Source organism: Pseudochaenichthys georgianus, chromosome 1, assembly GCF_902827115.2.
Source record: "Pseudochaenichthys georgianus chromosome 1, fPseGeo1.2, whole genome shotgun sequence".
NCBI lineage: Eukaryota > Metazoa > Chordata > Actinopteri > Perciformes > Channichthyidae > Pseudochaenichthys > Pseudochaenichthys georgianus.
In genome coordinates this window covers 42,668,393-42,687,593 of record NC_047503.1, presented here as the reverse complement: position 1 = coordinate 42,687,593, position 19,201 = coordinate 42,668,393, and the positions used below count along the sequence as shown (strand labels likewise).

The following is a 19,201-nucleotide window of genomic DNA, read 5'->3' as shown; positions in this document are numbered from 1 at the left end:
GGATGTGAGGGGTGAGAGGGGTGAGAGGGGTGAGAGGAGGCGGTCCAGGGTGCAGTTCGAAGAGGGTTCAACCCATTCTGTGTTTTAAAAAGAGCGCCATTTTATTTATAAAGGCGGCTCTCAAGGCTCTCAAGGCTCTCAAGGTCGCCGTACGAGGTACACAATAATATAATCAATCAAAACAGAAAAGCAGAGGATGTGTGATCAGGGTGTTTAATAAGAGCTTAGTCTTTTTATTTTAGTACAACAATCGGGGAGAAGATTGAACATTCAGGATGAGAAGTTAGCTTGATTTCCATACTCAGAGGACATCTGATGTTCATCGTGGGTTAATGTCCATAAAATAACGCTTCTTCCCCTCCGGTCTCAGCGGACCACGCCTGTCTGTCCAACCCCTGCCTGGGGGGGGGAAGCTGTGTGGAGACGAGTCAGGGCTTCGAGTGTCGCTGCTCCTCCGGCTGGACCGGCCCCTCCTGCTCCATCAGTAAGACCTCTTCTCCATGTCTCTTCTACATCAACATGTGTCCCCTCTTCTTCATGTCTCTTCTACATCAACATGTGTCCCCTCTTCTTCATGTCTCTTCTACATCAACATGTGTCCCCTCTTCTTCATGTCTCTTCTACATCAACATGTGTCCCCTCTTCTCCATGTCTCTTCTACATCAACATGTGTCCCCTCTTCTTCATGTCTCTTCTACATCAACATGTGTCCCCTCTTCTTCATGTCTCTTCTACATCAACATGTGTCCCCTCTTCTTCATGTCTCTTCTACATCAACATGTGTCTCCTCTTCTTCATGTCTCTTCTACATCAACATGTGTCCCCTCTTCTTCATGTCTCTTCTACATCAACATGTGTCCCCTCTTCTTCATGTCTCTTCTACATCAACATGTGTCCCCTCTTCTTCATGTCTCTTCTACATCAACATGTGTCCCCTCTTCTCCATGTCTCTTCTACATCAACATGTGTCCCCTCTGTGGAAAGAGACTCTGAAAGTTTCAGGAACAAAGATTTTCTCTCTTTTTGATCCATTTCTATAAAAACCTGTCTAGATGAGCTGATCAGATTTTGGCCACTTGATGATGTCATAACGATGTGTTGTCTTGTGTAACCATTAGCCAATCAGCAACCAAGGTACCCCCCCCCCCCCCCTTATCACCTGAATCTCCTCTAGAGCTCCATTGAGTTCTTTGTAACCAAGTCTCTCTCAGAGGGGCGTGGGGAGGGGCTCCTTGCTTTCATCTGAAGTCACAGACAGAGAATCAGCACTTTGGAAACAGGGCTGAAACAGAGGGGATTATGGGTAATGCTGCAATGATCTGTTTGGGGTTTCAGCCAATCAGAGACAGGTTCTGTATATATCTGAGACCTGTAATATACTCATGAAAAACAGTAGAATAGGGGACCTTTAATATAAGATAAGAATTACTATTAATAAATGTTTGCGTTGCAGCAGCATAAAAAGACATGGCATTGTACAATAAAAATTAAAAGACTAGAAATAAATATTCCAAAATGTAAACATCTCAATAGAAAGAATAAAGTCCTTCCCCAGATCCTTTTGAACCCTCCAGGGAAGCTGTGTGAACCCTTTCTGCTCTGTGTCTCAGATGTGGACGAGTGTGTGTGGAACCCCTGCAGCCACGGAGGCACCTGTCAGGACCTGATCAACGGGTTCAGGTGCACCTGCCCGGCCCAGTGGAGCGGGAAGACCTGCCTCATCGGTGAGGCCGCAACCAGCGACTTCTAACATTATCAATTCACCTGCAGATCATTTTCTCCACGTTCGAACACTCGTGGTCACGACGCTTCAAAGTGTCTGGACTACAACAGATAAAGGTTTCAAACGTTGTACTGGATTCTCTTTTTAGATGCAAACGAGTGTGACGGCGACCCCTGCCTCAACGCCCACTCCTGCAGGAATCTGATTGGAGGATATTTCTGCGAATGCCTCCCAGGTTGGACGGGAAAGAACTGTGACACCAGTGAGTACATGCTACATAATACTCAGTGTGGTGAGGAGGAGGTGCAATAATATCTATTCGAATGGGAACGAAAAGTTTTTGTTTTGACTTTTGAGACTTAAGTGCGTTTGTTCTTTGCTCCAAAAAGAAATTCTTTCCCAGCTCTGATGTTGTTTACTTTTCTTAATCGAGTCGATCTGTCGGATCACTTGTATCATACCTGAATCATAAGATGGACTCCTTATCTATCCAAAGCTCAAATGCCACTTAAGGGTTCATTGCTCAGGAGTACAAATCAACACACCCTGAGCTTCACTTGAGTTGTCTTACGGGTGCACATGTTTAAAGCCTATACTAACTGATCCTTTAACGAGCTGAACAACACTTTAACTTCAACTAAAGATTATTAAAAACAACATTTGAAGTTTAGTTGGAGGTGGTTTGGTAAATCCAAGCTTTGCACACAAGAAGATAAAACAGATCTTATCCCTGCGTCTTAGTGATTTCACTCTGTTCTATAAGCTAAACATTGGCTCCAACATATATACAAGTGCTTGAGGAAGTGAGCAGCAGGTAGTTCTGTCTGCAGGTAGGCAGCGACACCGAACCTCAGACAAACATCTTATCTCACGGGAAACCGGTTTCCTTGTTTGTTTTCTTAAAGTTTGTCTTACAGAAGCTCATAAAACTTGTTTCTGCAGATATCAACGACTGCCGAGGCCAGTGTCAGAACGGAGCCACGTGCAAGGTGAGCTGACACGCACACACACACACACACACACACACACACACACACACACACACACACACACACACACACACACACACACACGCACACACGGTGTCTTCACCAGCGCTGTTAACATTTCAAATTAAATGCCGAGTCATGCATGTAGGACAGAGACGTGTGTGTGTGTGTAATTGTATGTGTCCATGACAACAGCAGATCGGATTTCTCCAAACTTTCTCATTTCCCAGCGGAAGATAAACACCGTGTCCTCGTTCTTTTGAATCGCTGATTGTTGGTTTCCTTCTGCCGTTCTTCCTCTCACAATGGCTCATTGTTTACTGATAGCAGGCCGATTATATTTCATCTGCGGCTTTATCTGTCAGCGTTCCTGTTCATCACACCGATCCGTTTGATTTATGGCTCAGTGGCTCAGAGTCAAAGGGAAAGCATTTTCTTTATTTAAGATCGTATCGCTAAATCAAAAGTTGAAACCACAATGTCTGTGCGCTGTATTAGCATTCTAAGACTTGTTTATTTAAAGAAGTGCTCCTCCTGACTTCCTTATGATTGTGTGTAGCTAAAGGCTAAATAAATAAGCTATTAGTTATAAGCTGTTATTTGTTGCATCACGCATCAAAGATACGGTTGGATTAAAACTGGTAACTGGATGTTTATCACAATGACCTCAGATCAGTGGTTGCCATGGCAGGAAGAAGATCCATCTATGAGGACGACTTCATGCTCATATGCACTTGAATCTCTCATTGTACCTTCTTACTAGTGTTTTCACTGCTACAGTATTTAAGGTACTAAAGAACATTTATTGACACATGCGCCATTTGATAAATGTTAAAGTCTTTGGCGATTAGATCCTGATATCTTATATCTTAAGGCTGCTTCTTCTTGTAAATGTTTGTTCTATACATATTCCACTACAGCCGGTATTCTGGTATTCCCTCTACATGCCCGTCAGGAGAAGCAATGACACTTAACTGTAACTGGGAAATATTAATTTATAAATACTAACAGAACTGTCTCTCTCTGCCAGGACCTGGTGAACGCGTTTCAGTGTGTGTGCGCTCCGGGTTTCGGGGGTGAACGCTGCGAGACGGACGTGGACGAGTGCGCCAGCGAGCCGTGTCTCAAAGGCGGCCGTTGCCATGACGAAGTTAGCGGCTTCCACTGCCTCTGTCCACCCGGTTCCTCTGGGAGTCGCTGTCAGGTGAGCAGTTGCTAAGATACAGGGAGTTTGCCATACATATTTTTCAGACAAAGGGTTGATCATTTTTCTTCCTCTTTTGTAACTTCTGTTCTGGTTTTGACTAGCATCCATATCATAAACCATTTAATATACATACAACTTCACAACCTGCTTAGTTGAGGGCTCATTCATTTAATAATCTTAAAAACTTTGGTATCACAAACAAAAATAAATGGATAAATGAAATTGAATGCATATAATTATGTTTGCACAGACAGTGGAATCATATCGTCTGTCTCTGTCAAGGTGAGAAGTATAACTAAATGATTTATGAAAAAGAAAAATGAAATGTGCCATAAAAAAAAAGTCAGATTGTAATTGAAAAGTCATTGGGTAGTTTATAAGAGAAAGTGAAGTCATGTCGTTTTTAATAGTATTAAGGAAAGTCTTAAGAAAGCCATGCCATCAAAGTTCAATAAAACAATGTAATGTTCCCTGTTGCAAGTTAAATTAAGTTCTTCTTGTATTACAAAAATCCTAGTTTAGTGTGCCATTCAAGAAGTCATTAAAATGCTTTAGTCAAACATGTCATACAAAAGGAATCAGAAAGGTTTTTATATTACTCCGTTGAGAAAATGATTAGAATGTATTCATCGTTATTATTTGAAGTGTTGTATACTGCAAGTGGTTTGTTGTCGTTCTGTATGAGGTCTCCATAGATGTGTGTTTTGTGCAGCCGTCGTGGAAACGGTAAAACGCTGAGTGTCGTTTTTCACCTTTCGGAATTGTCCTCTCTCCACAGTTGGATATCGATTACTGCCTCCCCAGTCCGTGTGAAAACGGCGGCGAGTGTTTCAACCTGGGGAGCGAGTACGTCTGTGAATGTCCCGAAGACTTCGAGGGGAAGAACTGCTCGCGGCTGAAGGACCACTGCCGCACCGCGCCCTGCAAAGGTAGACACTTTGCTTATTACCCATGTCCTCTGTGACTGCTAACAGCGGAGCAAAGACACCGAGTACATTTACTCAAGTACTGCAATAAGTACACTTTTGAGGAACTTCATTTTACCTGAGTATTTTTAAGTAAACTAATGAAATACTTAAAATGTTAATATCGACCACTGCTATTATACTATAGTATGACATTTTTGGGGATTTTTTTTAATGATCTTTTACAACAAACGTGCAAATATAAATTGAATTTATATAATCTTTGATAACATATTACACTAATACTGTTTTATGGCACTAGATTCAATTAAATCATTTTAAGTAATGCTATAATATAAAGTTTATTTTACATTAGTTTGTTTTACATTAATGACATACACACTTTCATTACTTACTAATCGTATACATACTAATTAATACTTTTTATGACAGACTACACTTTATTTTAATCCACAGATTATTAATACAAAATATAATTATAACTAATAAACTATGATATATTATTAAATGCTATAATATAAGTTTTTTTACATTAATGACATACTACACCTTTAATACTTACTAATTGTATACATACTTATTAATACTTTTAATGACGTACTACACTATATTTGTACTCTTTTATTTACTTTAAATGATGATATATATTAAGACCGCACGTTAAAAACCAATATCTCCTCCTCTTCTCCCTCAGTGATTGACAGCTGCACGGTTGCCGTGGCGTCCAACAGCACGCCGGGCGGGGTGCGTTTGATTTCGTCCAACGTGTGCGGGCCGCACGGTCGCTGTCGGAGTCACGCGGGCGGACAGTTCAGCTGCGCGTGTGAGGAGGGGTTCACTGGGACCTACTGCCACGAGAGTGAGTACATTCATACTTATACTTATTGTTCTGGAGAAGACCAATCGATAACATTCATTAAAAAAAACTGCAACTTGTACATTTTTATAATGTATGTGTCTCCTATTTTTCATTTTTGTGTTTGTTTGTAAGTTGGTATATTACAGCGTCTTATTATTTTCTGTATTATTATTATCTTTTTAATATTATTTATATTGTGTTATTTATTAAATAACAAACTCTACCGATATTTTTCTTTTTACTTTTAATATGTATTTCATTACTTTTTATTTATTATTTAATATGTATATTTTTGTACTCATGTGCTTTGTTATAAACAATTTTCCAATTTGATATCAATAAATAAAAATATATAATCTAATTCGTTTTTCCATAATACTCTTTATTATAATTGATTTGTTCCCATTGAAGAGCTTCAGGGCTTTATCTGAAATAATAATAATAATGTAATGTGTGTGTCAGATATCAATGACTGTGAGCTCGCCCCCTGTCTGAACGGAGGGACCTGCATCGATAAAGTCAGTCAGTATCTCTGCATCTGTGCAGACGGCTGGGACGGATCCACCTGCCACAACAGTGAGTCCTCCTCCTCCTCCTCCTCCTCCTCCTCCTCCTCCTCCTCCTCCTCCTCCTCCTCCTCCTCCTCCTCCTCAACAAAGCAGGCGGGGATACACTGTGCAGTAGACGTGGGAAGTAGTGGAGTACAAATACTTCATTACTGTACTTAAGTACATTTTTCTGGTATCAGTACTTTACTCCACTACTTATTTTTCTACTTCTTACATGTTGAACACAAATACCTGTACTTTCTACTTCTTACATGTTGAACTCAAATACCTGTACTTTCTACTTCTCACATGTTGAACCCAAATACCTGTACTTTCTACTTCTTACATGTTGAACTCAAATACCTGTACTTTCTACTTCTCACATGTTGAACCCAAATACCTGTACTTTCTAATTCTTACATGTTGAACACAAATACCTGTACTTTCTACTTCTTACATGTTGAACACAAATACCTGTACTTTCTACTTCTTACATGTTGAACACAAATACCTGTACTTTCTAATTCTTACATGTTGAACACAAATACCTGTACTTTCTACTTCTTACATGTTGAACACGAATACCTGTACTTTCTGCTTCTTACATGTTGAACTCAAATACCTGTACTTTCTGCTTCTTACATGTTGAACTCAAATACCTGTACTTTCTGCTTCTTACATGTTGAACTCAAATACCTGTACTTTCTGCTTCTTACATGTTGAACTCAAATACCTGTACTTTCTGCTTCTTACATGTTGAACTCAAATACCTGTACTTTCTACTTCTCTCATTTCCCAAACAGCTGGTTCCTTTAGTCTGAATGTGTGTCTGGTGCGTGGTCATTATTCTTTAGAGTCATTGCGTGCCTATTGATTTGAACACGATCCGTGTATCCATCACTTCCTGGTCTTCTCTAAAGAAGAGGGACCAATGGAAACGTTGTCATGTTGCCGTTGGTTGGCATGGAAACATTCATTAGCTAACAATGACATTATTGTTCTATTAATATAAAGGGAGGTCAGGTACTCTTTAAAACAGCTGCTAGCTATGGGTACTTTTTACTGAAGTACATTTAGAAGCCCATACTTCTTTACTTTGACTTGAGTAAAGAAGTTTAGTCAGTACTTCTACTTTTACCAGAGTATTTTTAAACACGAGTATCTGTACTTCCAAGGATGTGTGTGCTTTTGCCATCCCTGCCGTGCAGCGGACATGTTGGACGTGCCCTCATGTTTTCTTTTCTTGTCGTTCAGATATCGACGACTGCAGCTCGGCTCCGTGTCAGAACCGCGGCGTCTGTCGAGATCTGGTCAACGATTTCTTCTGCCAGTGTAACAACGGCTGGAAGGGGAAGACCTGCCACTCACGTGAGGATTTATGTGTTTTCTCATCGCTTCTGGTTTGACTTGGATGGACACAAAATGGCAATAGGCTGCATTTACAGTAGATAGCACATTTATCCAAGTTGCTTTACAATTTCACTCCAATGTAAACAAGTTGCTGTTTGGGGTTCAAGTTCCATTGGTGGAACACAAATGTTACAAGTACAAACATATAGTACACAACTCTTAATTATTTATTTTTTACTGCAGTGAGAGAAAATGTCGTTGTACTTTGTATGATGACAATACAGATATATTCTAAAACATACATTGTACTACAGTTCAAGCGATCCAGTTCCAAAATAGTTTTAACCCATTGTTTGATAATAGTTTTTTTTATTTCATGCACCTTTTATACTTCCATTTCCACTACATCTCAAATCAGACAGCTTTGGTTACTTTTCAGATTATATATATTTTCAATCCCTTTCTGTGAATCACTGATGTCTGTTTTCATTTCCAGGAGTGAGTCAGTGTGACGAGGAGACGTGTAACCACGGAGGAACCTGCTACGATGAAGGAGACGCCTTCAAGTGTCATTGTGCTGCCGGCTGGGAGGGCGCGACCTGCAGCGTCGGTGAGCGTGACGCCGTGTTTTAAACTTTTTAAAAGTCGTCTATTATGCAAAATCCACTTCTCCATGTGTCTTCTACATCAACATGTGTCCCCTCTTCTTCATGTCTCTTCTACATCAACATGTGTCCCCTCTTCTCCATGTCTCTTCTACATCAACATGTGTCCCCTCTTCTCCATGTCTCTTCTACATCAACATGTGTCCCCTCTTCTCCATGTCTCTTCTACATCAACATGTGTCCCCTCTTCTTCATGTCTCTTCTACATCAACATGTGTCCCCTCTTCTTCATGTCTCTTCTACATCAACATGTGTCCCCTCTTCTCCATGTCTCTTCTACATCAACATGTGTCCCCTCTTCTTCATGTCTCTTCTACATCAACATGTGTCCCCTCTTCTTCATGTCTCTTCTACATCAACATGTGTCCCCTCTTCTCCATGTCTCTTCTACATCAACATGTGTCCCCTCTTCTCCATGTCTCTTCTACATCAACATGTGTCCCCTCTTCTCCATGTCTCTTCTACATCAACATGTGTCCCCTCTTCTTCATGTCTCTTCTACATCAACATGTGTCCCCTCTTCTCCATGTCTCTTCTACATCAACATGTGTCCCCTCTTCTCCATGTCTCTTCTACATCAACATGTGTCCCCTCTTCTTCACGTCTCTTCTACATCAACATGTGTCCCCTCTTCTTCATGTCTCTTCTACATCAACATGTGTCCCCTCTTCTTCATGTCTCTTCTACATCAACATGTGTCCCCTCTTCTTCACGTCTCTTCTACATCAACATGTGTCCCCTCTTCTTCACGTCTCTTCTACATCAACATGTGTCCCCTCTTCTTCACGTCTCTTCTACATCAACATGTGTCCCCTCTTCTTCATGTCTCTTCTACATCAACATGTGTCCCCTCTTCTTCACGTCTCTTCTACATCAACATGTGTCCCCTCTTCTTCACGTCTCTTCTACATCAACATGTGTCCCCTCTTCTTCATGTCTCTTCTACATCAACATGTGTCCCCTCTTCTTCATGTCTCTTCTACATCAACATGTGTCCCCTCTTCTTCATGTCTCCTCTACATCAACATGTGTCCCCTCTTCTTCACGTCTCTTCTACATCAACATGTGTCCCCTCTTCCTCATGTCTCTCTACATCAACATGTGTCCCCTCTTCTTCATGTCTCTTCTACATCAACATGTGTCCCCTCTTCTTCATGTCTCCTCTACATCAACATGTGTCCTCTCTTCTTCATGTCTCTTCTACATCAACATGTGTCCCCTCTTCTCCATGTCTCTTCTACATCAACATGTGTCCCCTCTTCTTCACGTCTCTTCTACATCAACATGTGTCCCCTCTTCTTCATGTCTCTTCTACATCAACATGTGTCCCCTCTTCTTCACGTCTCTTCTACATCAACATGTGTCCCCTCTTCTTCACGTCTCTTCTACATCAACATGTGTCCCCTCTTCTTCATGTCTCTTCTACATCAACATGTGTCCCCTCTTCTTCATGTCTCTTCTACATCAACATGTGTCCCCTCTTCTTCATGTCTCTTCTACATCAACATGTGTCCCCTCTTCTTCATGTCTCTTCTACATCAACATGTGTCCCCTCTTCTTCATGTCTCTTCTACATCAACACGTGTCCCCTCTTCTTCATGTCTCTTCTACATCAACACGTGTCCCCTCTTCTCCATGTCTCTTCTACATCAACATGTGTCCCCTCTTCTCCATGTCTCTTCTACATCAACATGTGTCCCCTCTTCTTCATGTCTCCTCTACATCAACATGTGTCCCCTCTTCTCCATGTCTCTTCTACATCAACATGTGTCCCCTCTTCTTCATGTCTCCTCTACATCAACATGTGTCCCCTCTTCTCCATGTCTCTTCTACATCAACATGTGTCCCCTCTGTGGAAAGAGACTCTGAAAGTTTCAGGAACAAAGATTCTCTCTCTTTTTGATCCATTTCTAGGGGGATTATGGGTAATGCTGCAATGTTCTGTTTGGTGTTTCAGCCAATCAGAGACAGGCTCTGTATATATCTGAGACCTATATATTGATGAAAAACAGTAGAGTAGGGGACCTTTAAAATATAATTCACTGTAGTTTGCCATATATACTAATTGTCCTTAGTGTTTTTTATTGTTTAGCTTTTAGGGTTATTGGTATAGTTACAGTTCAGTTTGGTGTAAATACTTGTCCTTAGCATCCTTTCTGAATGCTAAATTGCTTCTTAAAAATACTTGTTTTTTTATTATCCCTATATATATATATATATATATATATATATATATATATATATATATATATATATATTTTATTTGTTTACCTACTTTGCAACTTATTTTTTTCGATTGTTCATGTTCGCACCATCAGGTACCAAAGCAAATTCCTTGTATGTGTAAACGTACCTGGCAATAAACTTGATTGTGATTGTGTCTCCAGCGAAGAACAGCAGCTGCGTGTCGAGTCCCTGTGAGAACGGAGGAACCTGCGTGGTGGACGGAGACTCGTTCAGCTGCGTCTGCAAGGAAGGCTGGGAGGGCGCCACCTGCAGCCAGAGTGAGTCACTGCACCCGCATGTTCACACACTACACATTAACAAGTCCCATCTGCACTATTAATTTAACATTTCAAAGGTACACCATCTGTTCCAAGACATGTATTCATCAGTTGTGACGGGAGATGCATTATCCTGTATCGACATCGTACACTTTTGTTCAATAAAACTACGCTAATGCGCTCACGTTTAGCAAGTCCTAGCCACATTTCAAGATTCAAGGCTTTTATTGTAATTTGTACCTAGCTACAGTGTACTTATGTCAATGAAAATCTTAGGTCCAACAGTGCAACCCAATAAAAAAGATATAGTGCAAGTAAATACAAATAATATAGAATAGATGTTAAAGGTCCCATGTCATGCTTTTCCGGTTATCACCCGTCCCCTTGTGTGTTATGAAGGTTTTTCTGCATGTAAACGGTGTGCCGAGTCAAAACCCTCAAAGTACACCCTGTAGGGAGTAAACTCTAACACAGAAAATACCTCCCCAAAACGCCTCGTTGGAGATACGTCGCTGTCCATGGTTTACTTCCTGGGTATCGTGACGTAGGAATGGCCAGTAGCCGCGCCCAGAGCTATGACGCGATACGGTCATGCGGTACCCGGAACCAAATGGACCAATCCGTGGAGCCGTTACGTTACATCCGCGGAGCCGTTACGTTAAGCCCCCGCTGATTGGTCCAAATTGACCAATCCACGGACTTCCTCACACACTCAGTGCAGGCAGCTCTGCTGATCTCTCCTCCCTGCTGCAGGCTGATAACAGACAGTTGGGATCGTGGCGAAATTCTCTCTGCAGACCCATTCTCACAGCGTGTATCAGCCTTTTTCTTACTCCGTATCAAGCCACACTTATTGTTTTACTTCGGCTGTGACTTTGTGCGTGCTCAGGGTGAGTTTGGCTGTGTTTCGCTGTGTATCGCTAAACAAGGAAACAACACCTCCACGGAGCTCAGCGCGATTCACAACGTCCCGACCAATCAGAGCACACTGTGCTCACAGGGAGGGTGGGGGCTGGAGCTATTGGAGCTCCAACGAGCCGTTAAAGGCAGAGAGTGAAATTCAGTGAATACACGTAGTTTACAGAGATGCTGTGAGAAACCAATGTGAGTTTGGAAAATTGCGCAATATAAATCTATTCTAGTCGACCTCAACAATGGAATTATGATCCGTGGAAATGGCCATGACATGGGACCTTTCACATTGTTACATAGCATTTAGCATGTAACAATGGTAGTTTTTTAACATGCTTATTTCATACATTTTATAATGGCCTATGTGTAGAAGATACGCTAAGAAAACCACTAAATACTTGGACAGCGACACTTGTTAGTGGTTAAATGCATATTTGGTTCTACGCTGTAAGTCGCTTTTACCATGGCAACAGCTAACAGTATGATAGATGTCTAACGCAACATGTTCTGTCTTTATTTTCCAGACGCCAACAACTGCAGTCCTCATCCCTGGTGAGTTCACGCACGCACGCACGCACGCACGCACGCACACACACACACACACACACACACACACACACACACACACGAATATAAAATGTAGATACACACTGAATAAACCATTATTTAAGGCATAGCTAAGTGAACTGGTCAGGGTCTAATGTTTATATCTGCTTTCGTTTTGTAACATAATTATCCTTCTTCAATTAAATCAAATCTGGAAAAATACATTTTATTTGCTCAGGGACTATTTTCTCTCCAACAGTTGCTCGTATCTAAACAAATAAATAATGATATATTATCGGTACGAGGGCTCCAGCTCAGGCAAGTCAGGGTTATTGACGTGTAGTTTAGTTTTTGTTGGCAGAAACTGAGGAGTACTCGCTGCAGATGATTTATCAGTGGGATCAAAGTCTTGTTATTGCAGTGTATCTGATCGTCCTCTCTGTGCTGCAGCTACAACAGTGGGACCTGTGTGGATGGAGACAACTGGTATCGGTGTGAATGTTCTCCGGGTTTCGCCGGTCCAGACTGCAGAATCAGTGAGTTGACCTTTGACCTTTCCTCCATCTCTTCATTCAGCTTATTCAACAATAACATATACTAATCAGACACACACGGATGTATTTCATGCTGTAGTTCTGTGGGATCTTTTCCTCTTCAGAGACGTTCCTCTCTGAGAGCTCGGTGAAGTTCTCCGCCTCGCTGTGCTCCAAAAGACAGAGAAACGCCATCGTTATTGATTTCAGTTGACAAGTGTCGCTCGTCTCTTTTCAGACATCAATGAGTGCCAGTCGTCGCCCTGCTCCTTCGGCTCCACATGTGTGGATGAAATCAACGCTTTCCGCTGCATCTGTCCTCCAGGAAGAGCTGGCCCCCGCTGCCAAGAAGGTAGGACCTGCAGACAGTGAACTTTATACACTTTGTTTCCTGTTACAACCGGTCTTAGACATGGCCTTCACATGTTTAGTTTATTTATAGTGTCGTGGACCGTCCCCATTGGTCAACTGTCACACTAAACAGTAGATGGGCAGCTTTAGCCAACACGGCTAATGTCCAGCTGTTGTCCCCGGCCAGATGATAAAGACACCTTTTTAAAATCACAATACATCATTAGTTATAAAGAAAGGATGAAAGACAAGTAGATACAGGCGAAAGGATAAAAGAGAACAATAACATGTATGTGCAGATAGTTTACAGCAGCCAATATACTGTGTTTACCAAGAGCCTAACATCACTTTCAATTTAAGAAAATCGACCTATCGGATATCTGTGAAGCCAATCCACCAGACGTAATCAATCACATTATGTTCAGTGAAATGGAAGAGATGTCAGGATGTCTTTGCACTGAATTGTTGTCGTTGATCCCTGAGTATATATTAACGGTGTGTTTGTGCTGCAGCGTCGGGGCGGCCCTGTGTGCTGGGGGGGGGGCAGCTGGCTCTGGACGGCAGCCGGTGGGACGACGACTGCAACATCTGCAGCTGCCACAACGGGAGGACCACCTGCAGCAAGGTACACCTTGGTTTACACCATACTGTACTTCTTTTGACTTTCTTAAAAACATTTTTATTTACATTACGATTTGACACTTTGTCCGATAGATTTTCTTTTGCTAAAACAATATTGTATTTAAGAAGTTGTTCATGTATTTTATGTGAAGATTTATTCGTGAAATAAATCTTAACTGTAAGATAATTGGAGAAAAGATCTAAATAGTGTGACATTTCCGTTCTTCAAATTAAAACTAGCACGAACAAAAGCTAAAAATAAATACCTACCAAATAGTTAATATTAAAATAAGCAGACCCTCCTGTTTCAACTGCACCTTGGCCAACAAATGTATATTTCTGTATGTTGCTTTTAAAAAGTATTCTGCTTGTTCAAAGCTGTACTTCAAGGACCTTTGCTATTTTTAGTTTGTCATCATGGTTGATTGCAATTATTGTTGCCAAGTTGCTTTGGATAAAAGCTTCAACTAAATGTAATATATTGAACAGTCAGTGAGTGTAACCCCTCTCCCCCCCCCCCCCCTCAGTTTCAGTGCGGCCCTCGCCCCTGCAGTCTCCTCTCTCAGCCTCCAGGCTCTGAGTGCCCGGAGGCTCAGACCTGCGAGGCGCTGCAGGACGAGCGCTGCTTCGTGAAGCCGTGCCCGGGGCAGGGGGAGTGCTGGAGCCCTGCCCACCAGGCCCCGCCCACTGACAGCTGTGACTCAGAGAGCGGCTGCGCCAACCTCACCTTCACCTTCAACAAGGACGTCATGGCAACGGTCAGTTTCCTACTTCCTGTTTCCGACTTCCACCTTTTTTATAATCCTCTCCGTCAAACTTTTCTTACTGACGAGTGCTATTCATCAGGCTTTTAAAACATTGTATTAACATTGTATTTGTATTTGATTAACAGTGGTGGAATGTAACTAAATAGTTTACTGTAGTACACATTTGGGGTACTTCTACGTTACTTACTTTGATTAAGTTTACATTTAAGGTACTTGTACTTTACTTACACTACTTAAGGACATATTTGAGGTAATTTTACATAATGTTCTTAAATACACTTTTGAGGTACTTATACAGTACTTTGCTTAAGGACATATTTGAGGTCATTTTACTTCACTTCCTGTACTTAAGTACAGATGTGAGCTACTTGTACTTAACTTTATATACTAAGGTACGTGTGAGGTACTTTTCCTTTGCCTACTGTAGCTGATTTGAGGTGCTTGTACTTCACTTATTATGCTATACAGTATGTGTATCCTTGGGTAATATTTTAGTTGGAGAAGTTGAATAAATTCCTCCATTTCCATATCTTTGTAGTGTTTCTGTATACAGTATATATTTACTGTGTATTTTCTACCCCGTGGAATTCATTGATAAGCTGCTGGTGCTAAAACTTCCCACAATGTGTTCATTAAAGTACATGTATCTATTGTACAGGGTGTGACGGTGGAGCAGGTTTGTCGTGAGCTCAGGAGCCTCTACGTCGAGAAGAACCTGTCCTCCTCTTCCTTTTCCTCTTCCTCCTCCTCCGTCTCCATTACCTGCGAGCCGTCGCTCAGCACCAACAACGAAATCCACGTTGCCATCGTGAGTTACATGTGGCCTTAAAGTCATTTTTAGTCGTTGAAAGTTCAGAACAAACCCCCCTCCAAAACAACGTTAAGCCGTCATGAGATGATGAGTTGTGGTTGAAATGTATCCTTATTTCCTTTATATCACATTACAATGTTCCCAACGTCTGGAATTATAAAGTGGAAAAGCGACAGCAATGTTGAGATAAAAGCAGCAACACTGCATCCAAAATGCCAGAAAATGTTCTCTTGGAGATGGAAAAGCTTTCTTACTTATTGCGCAGCAGGAATCTGATTAGTGGAAACCATCAGGAGCATTCGGTTAGACTCGAGTGTCACAGATAAGCAGACCGTAATGGAGTTTCTCTGTGGGTTGTTCCAGTCGACGGAGGACCAGAGGAGAGGTCTGAGCTTCGTCAAGGAAAGCACAGACAGGATCATGGATCTGGTGAGCAAGAGGAGCGCCAACAGCAGCATCATCAGCGCCATCGCAGAGGTCCGGGTCCAGAGGCGGCAGAACCACAACCCCAACGGTGAGACTCAGAGGGAAACACTTTGGTGCTTTAAAGTCTGAGCGTTCTTTCTTGTTCTCGGGAATCGTTTTTGGACAAAATAAGCAAAATAATGGGGATGTAGATATTTAATTGCTCTTTTTACCGCACTAACAATTTTACTATTATGCTGCCGTGTTTATTGATAAATAAAGCCTTATCTCTTATCTTATCTGATGAGGAGAATAAGGCATCTTTGTTGACACCCAAGACAGTGCTTGAGCAGTTTTGTCCACACTGAGGCCATTTGAGGACCATAAAGTTATTTACCGAGTAATCTCAATCTGCTCAAATCACGGTTATAACTCCAGGTCCGATTCCTATATCTGACCTGGGATAAGATAATGTTTCTGCTCGTCTTTGGTCTTTGAGGGAATGGAGGATTTCAGTTCCTGTTCTTTCTTAAATAAAAAAGGATAACCCTAACTGCATATTGCCAAGTTCTCTACTGTCAGCCGACGACAGGACAAAGGGTATTGGATATCCTCCATATCCTTTAGTCCAGCGTAATACCGATTTTAAAATAATGTGTACAGTTTTAGTTGAACTTCAATAAAGTGGCTTGTGTTGTCCTGACATGTTTGCAGTTTGACCGCTCATAACAATTAAATATTTCCAAAAGGTCAGACTGTCCTTTTCATATAGGCTGGGTAATATGTCTAACTACATAGATTTCCTAATATGAGATCATCTTAGATTTTGGATATTGTGGTATTATGATATGGTTTCTATTTCAGATTTTAAAGTCTGTATTACAGTTAATTGGTCATTTTATAATTTATATTATTTGTCTTTCGACCAAGTACCTCCATATTGATACTGACTTACCACCAGTAAGTCAGTATCAATATGCAGGTACTTGGTCGAAAAACTTGTGATATTGTATATCCTCCATATGTCTCAGGCCTAAAACTAGTTGAACACTTTAGTCTACGGTCATAGATACAGATTATAAATATTACAGATTCTTAAACAATGTGTACAGATAGAGAGGTCATTCCGTTGTCCTGACATCTGTTCTTCCATCCAGCAGACCACATCGTGCCTCTTCTGATATCCGCGGTGGTCTTCATCTGGGCGCTGGCCGTCACCTCCATGTTGCTGTGGTGTGTGAGGAGGAGGCGGAGGAAACGGAGTGCTCACACCGGGGTCAACACACAGGTGGCATCATCATCATCAACATCATCAGCTTTAGCCCCGGTAACCGAGGACAACAACGCCCTCCACAACAGCGTCAGCACCCCCCGCGAGCAGCTCAACCACATCAAGAACCCCATCGAGAAAAACACCCCCAACCTCCAGCACCACCTCCTCCATCACCACCACATCTGCGAGGACAAGAACGCGGTCAACGCCAAGATCAGGAAGTCGGACGACGGGGGCCAATCAGACGAGGAGGAGATGGATAAGAGGCTTCAGAAGGCGAGGTTTCCCAGAGCCCCGCCGGCGTATTCGCTGGTGGACTGGGAGGAGCGACCCCCCCATCATCTGACAGGCAAACACTGGACAAACAAACAGGACAACAGGCAACTTCAGTCACAGAGTGTAAACAGGACGGAGTATATTGTATAACCACCGGGGCTCAAAATGACTGGACAATCCTTCGTGACGAAACCGCCCAAAACGGGGAAAAACGTTATCTTTTGTTAATTTTGTATGTTATTTTTTCTTCAGGACTGATGGATTTAATTTATGACGCGGATCTCGACGGTCCACCGCTGGATCTCCGATACTGCGGACACTTTTCGTTAAATTTGGACGTGCAGGAGCGGTTTTGTTTTTGGGTCCAATAATGAGTTTTGTAGTTTGAATGTGCTGCAGCAAAGTTGGACAATATTTATTTAGTTATTTGCGCGACCAATTTTGAGTCATGAAGAATCGTCCGTGTAGAATGTTTCTGTAAAGATGTGTAAATATTTTTTTTTTATTATTACTCAATGTGTATATTTGGATTTATTAACTTAATCATCAAGAGCCTTTTTTTTTTATTATTTATGAGTTGAAGCTTTGTAAGCTCACGATTTCTTGATGGAAATGTTTTTTTTTTAATATAATTTTAACGCCAAAAGTGTTCTTGGAAAAATAGTTTATTTTTAGCCTTTTGGATTTGGGCATTTTTGTGCCTCAATTAAATGTTTTGTACATTGTCTGTGAGGCCGTTTTGTTGGTGTGTTATGTTGTAAGCACTCTACACGCGCATGGAGAGGAAGGGGGGTAATTGATTGATGGTTAGACAGATTTTGCTGCTGCAGGATCCTTTTATACGAACCAACATGGTGGCCCATATACTGCTTTTGCTACTGAAATTAAATTCTTTAAGGGACGCAACTTTTTTTTTTGCAATTATTTGTACAGTGTAAAAAAAAAAGAGTTGAGCACAGGCTTTCTGTTTCCATGTTTGTAACAATCTGAATGAGCCCTGTAGAGTTTACATCCAGTGTGAACATTGTGTGAACTTGTCTGAAACGTCACAGGAAACCATTTTAGGAAGTACTGAAGGAGAGAGTTTAACACTTTTTGTGAAATGTTGCCTGTTGTTGATTGGAGGAAAAAGTAAGGCTGTGAATAAGAGTTTGTGTACAGTCGTCAGCCTCTTCTAGTTCATGATGGAGGAACAAATAAAACGTGTTTTTCTCATACATTTTGCTTCTGTGTTTTTTGGACATTGAGAAATAAAGTATCTGCGGTTTTTAACTGTAACAGTGAACTTCGTAAAGAACTAATAACTGATCCACCCGATCTGTTACTTTAAATGGAAACAATATATATTTACCTAAAGCTAATGTTCACTCTTAAATACATTTACATTCAGGTCCATATTTGTATTTAGTGTCTCCACTGTGACATGTCTCCATGCTTTAATGTTCAAAAAGCTCTTTATTGTTCTCATCCTGCCTGTGCTGCAGCACCTCTTTTCACCCTCTGTCTGAAACCAGAGCCCAGTCTGCTCTGATTGGTTAGCTGGCCGGCTCTGTTGTGATTGGTCAACCGCTTAGAGATGTCCCGCCCCTTAGCCTATCATGTACAATGTGCGCTAGCCAATAGAAGTGTGAGTGTTACATGGTGATGTCATTATGTTCTGGAAGTAAACGAAGACAACAGGAAAAGGCAAAAAGCAGAATAAGAGCCCTTTAAACATTTTTATAAATGTTATTATATAATATTATCACAAAAAACAACAAAGTGATTCCAGGAGACATTAAAAGGTGATGCACAATGCTGGGACAATAGTTATGTTTCCCTTTACTTCAAAATGTTTGGTCTACCACAGCTTCATCTTTCATCTCAATCTCAATCCTATTCATCTCACTGAATGCTGCCTGATTGAATACACATAAGAAAGAAAATAAAAATGTT

The 19,201-nt window shown here is 41.4% G+C and overlaps 1 protein-coding gene across 2 annotated transcripts in view; it reads left to right on the top strand.

Annotated features, from left to right (window-relative positions):
* The window catches only part of LOC117450058 (protein jagged-1a-like), a 38,494-nt gene extending 20,011 nt beyond the window's left edge, over positions 1–18,483 (top strand). Inside the window, exons 8-26 of one of the 2 annotated variants that reach the window (XM_034088062.2) lie at positions 371–484; positions 1,611–1,724; positions 1,872–1,985; positions 2,666–2,712; positions 3,743–3,916; positions 4,698–4,848; positions 5,540–5,704; positions 6,167–6,280; positions 7,507–7,620; positions 8,099–8,212; positions 10,655–10,771; positions 12,208–12,235; positions 12,680–12,765; positions 13,001–13,114; positions 13,626–13,738; positions 14,262–14,492; positions 15,160–15,309; positions 15,676–15,826; positions 16,878–18,483. In XM_034088062.2, the coding sequence (XP_033943953.1) occupies positions 371–484; positions 1,611–1,724; positions 1,872–1,985; positions 2,666–2,712; positions 3,743–3,916; positions 4,698–4,848; positions 5,540–5,704; positions 6,167–6,280; positions 7,507–7,620; positions 8,099–8,212; positions 10,655–10,771; positions 12,208–12,235; positions 12,680–12,765; positions 13,001–13,114; positions 13,626–13,738; positions 14,262–14,492; positions 15,160–15,309; positions 15,676–15,826; positions 16,878–17,416 (2,750 nt within the window). In that variant the 3' untranslated portion in view covers positions 17,417–18,483. Of the gene's footprint in view, positions 1–370; positions 485–1,610; positions 1,725–1,871; positions 1,986–2,665; positions 2,713–3,742; positions 3,917–4,697; positions 4,849–5,539; positions 5,705–6,166; positions 6,281–7,506; positions 7,621–8,098; positions 8,213–10,654; positions 10,772–12,207; positions 12,236–12,679; positions 12,766–13,000; positions 13,115–13,625; positions 13,739–14,261; positions 14,493–15,159; positions 15,310–15,675; positions 15,827–16,874 lie in introns of both variants that reach the window. The other variant, XM_034088052.2, reaches the window with a different exon arrangement.
* Positions 18,484–19,201: the final 718 nt, after the last annotated feature.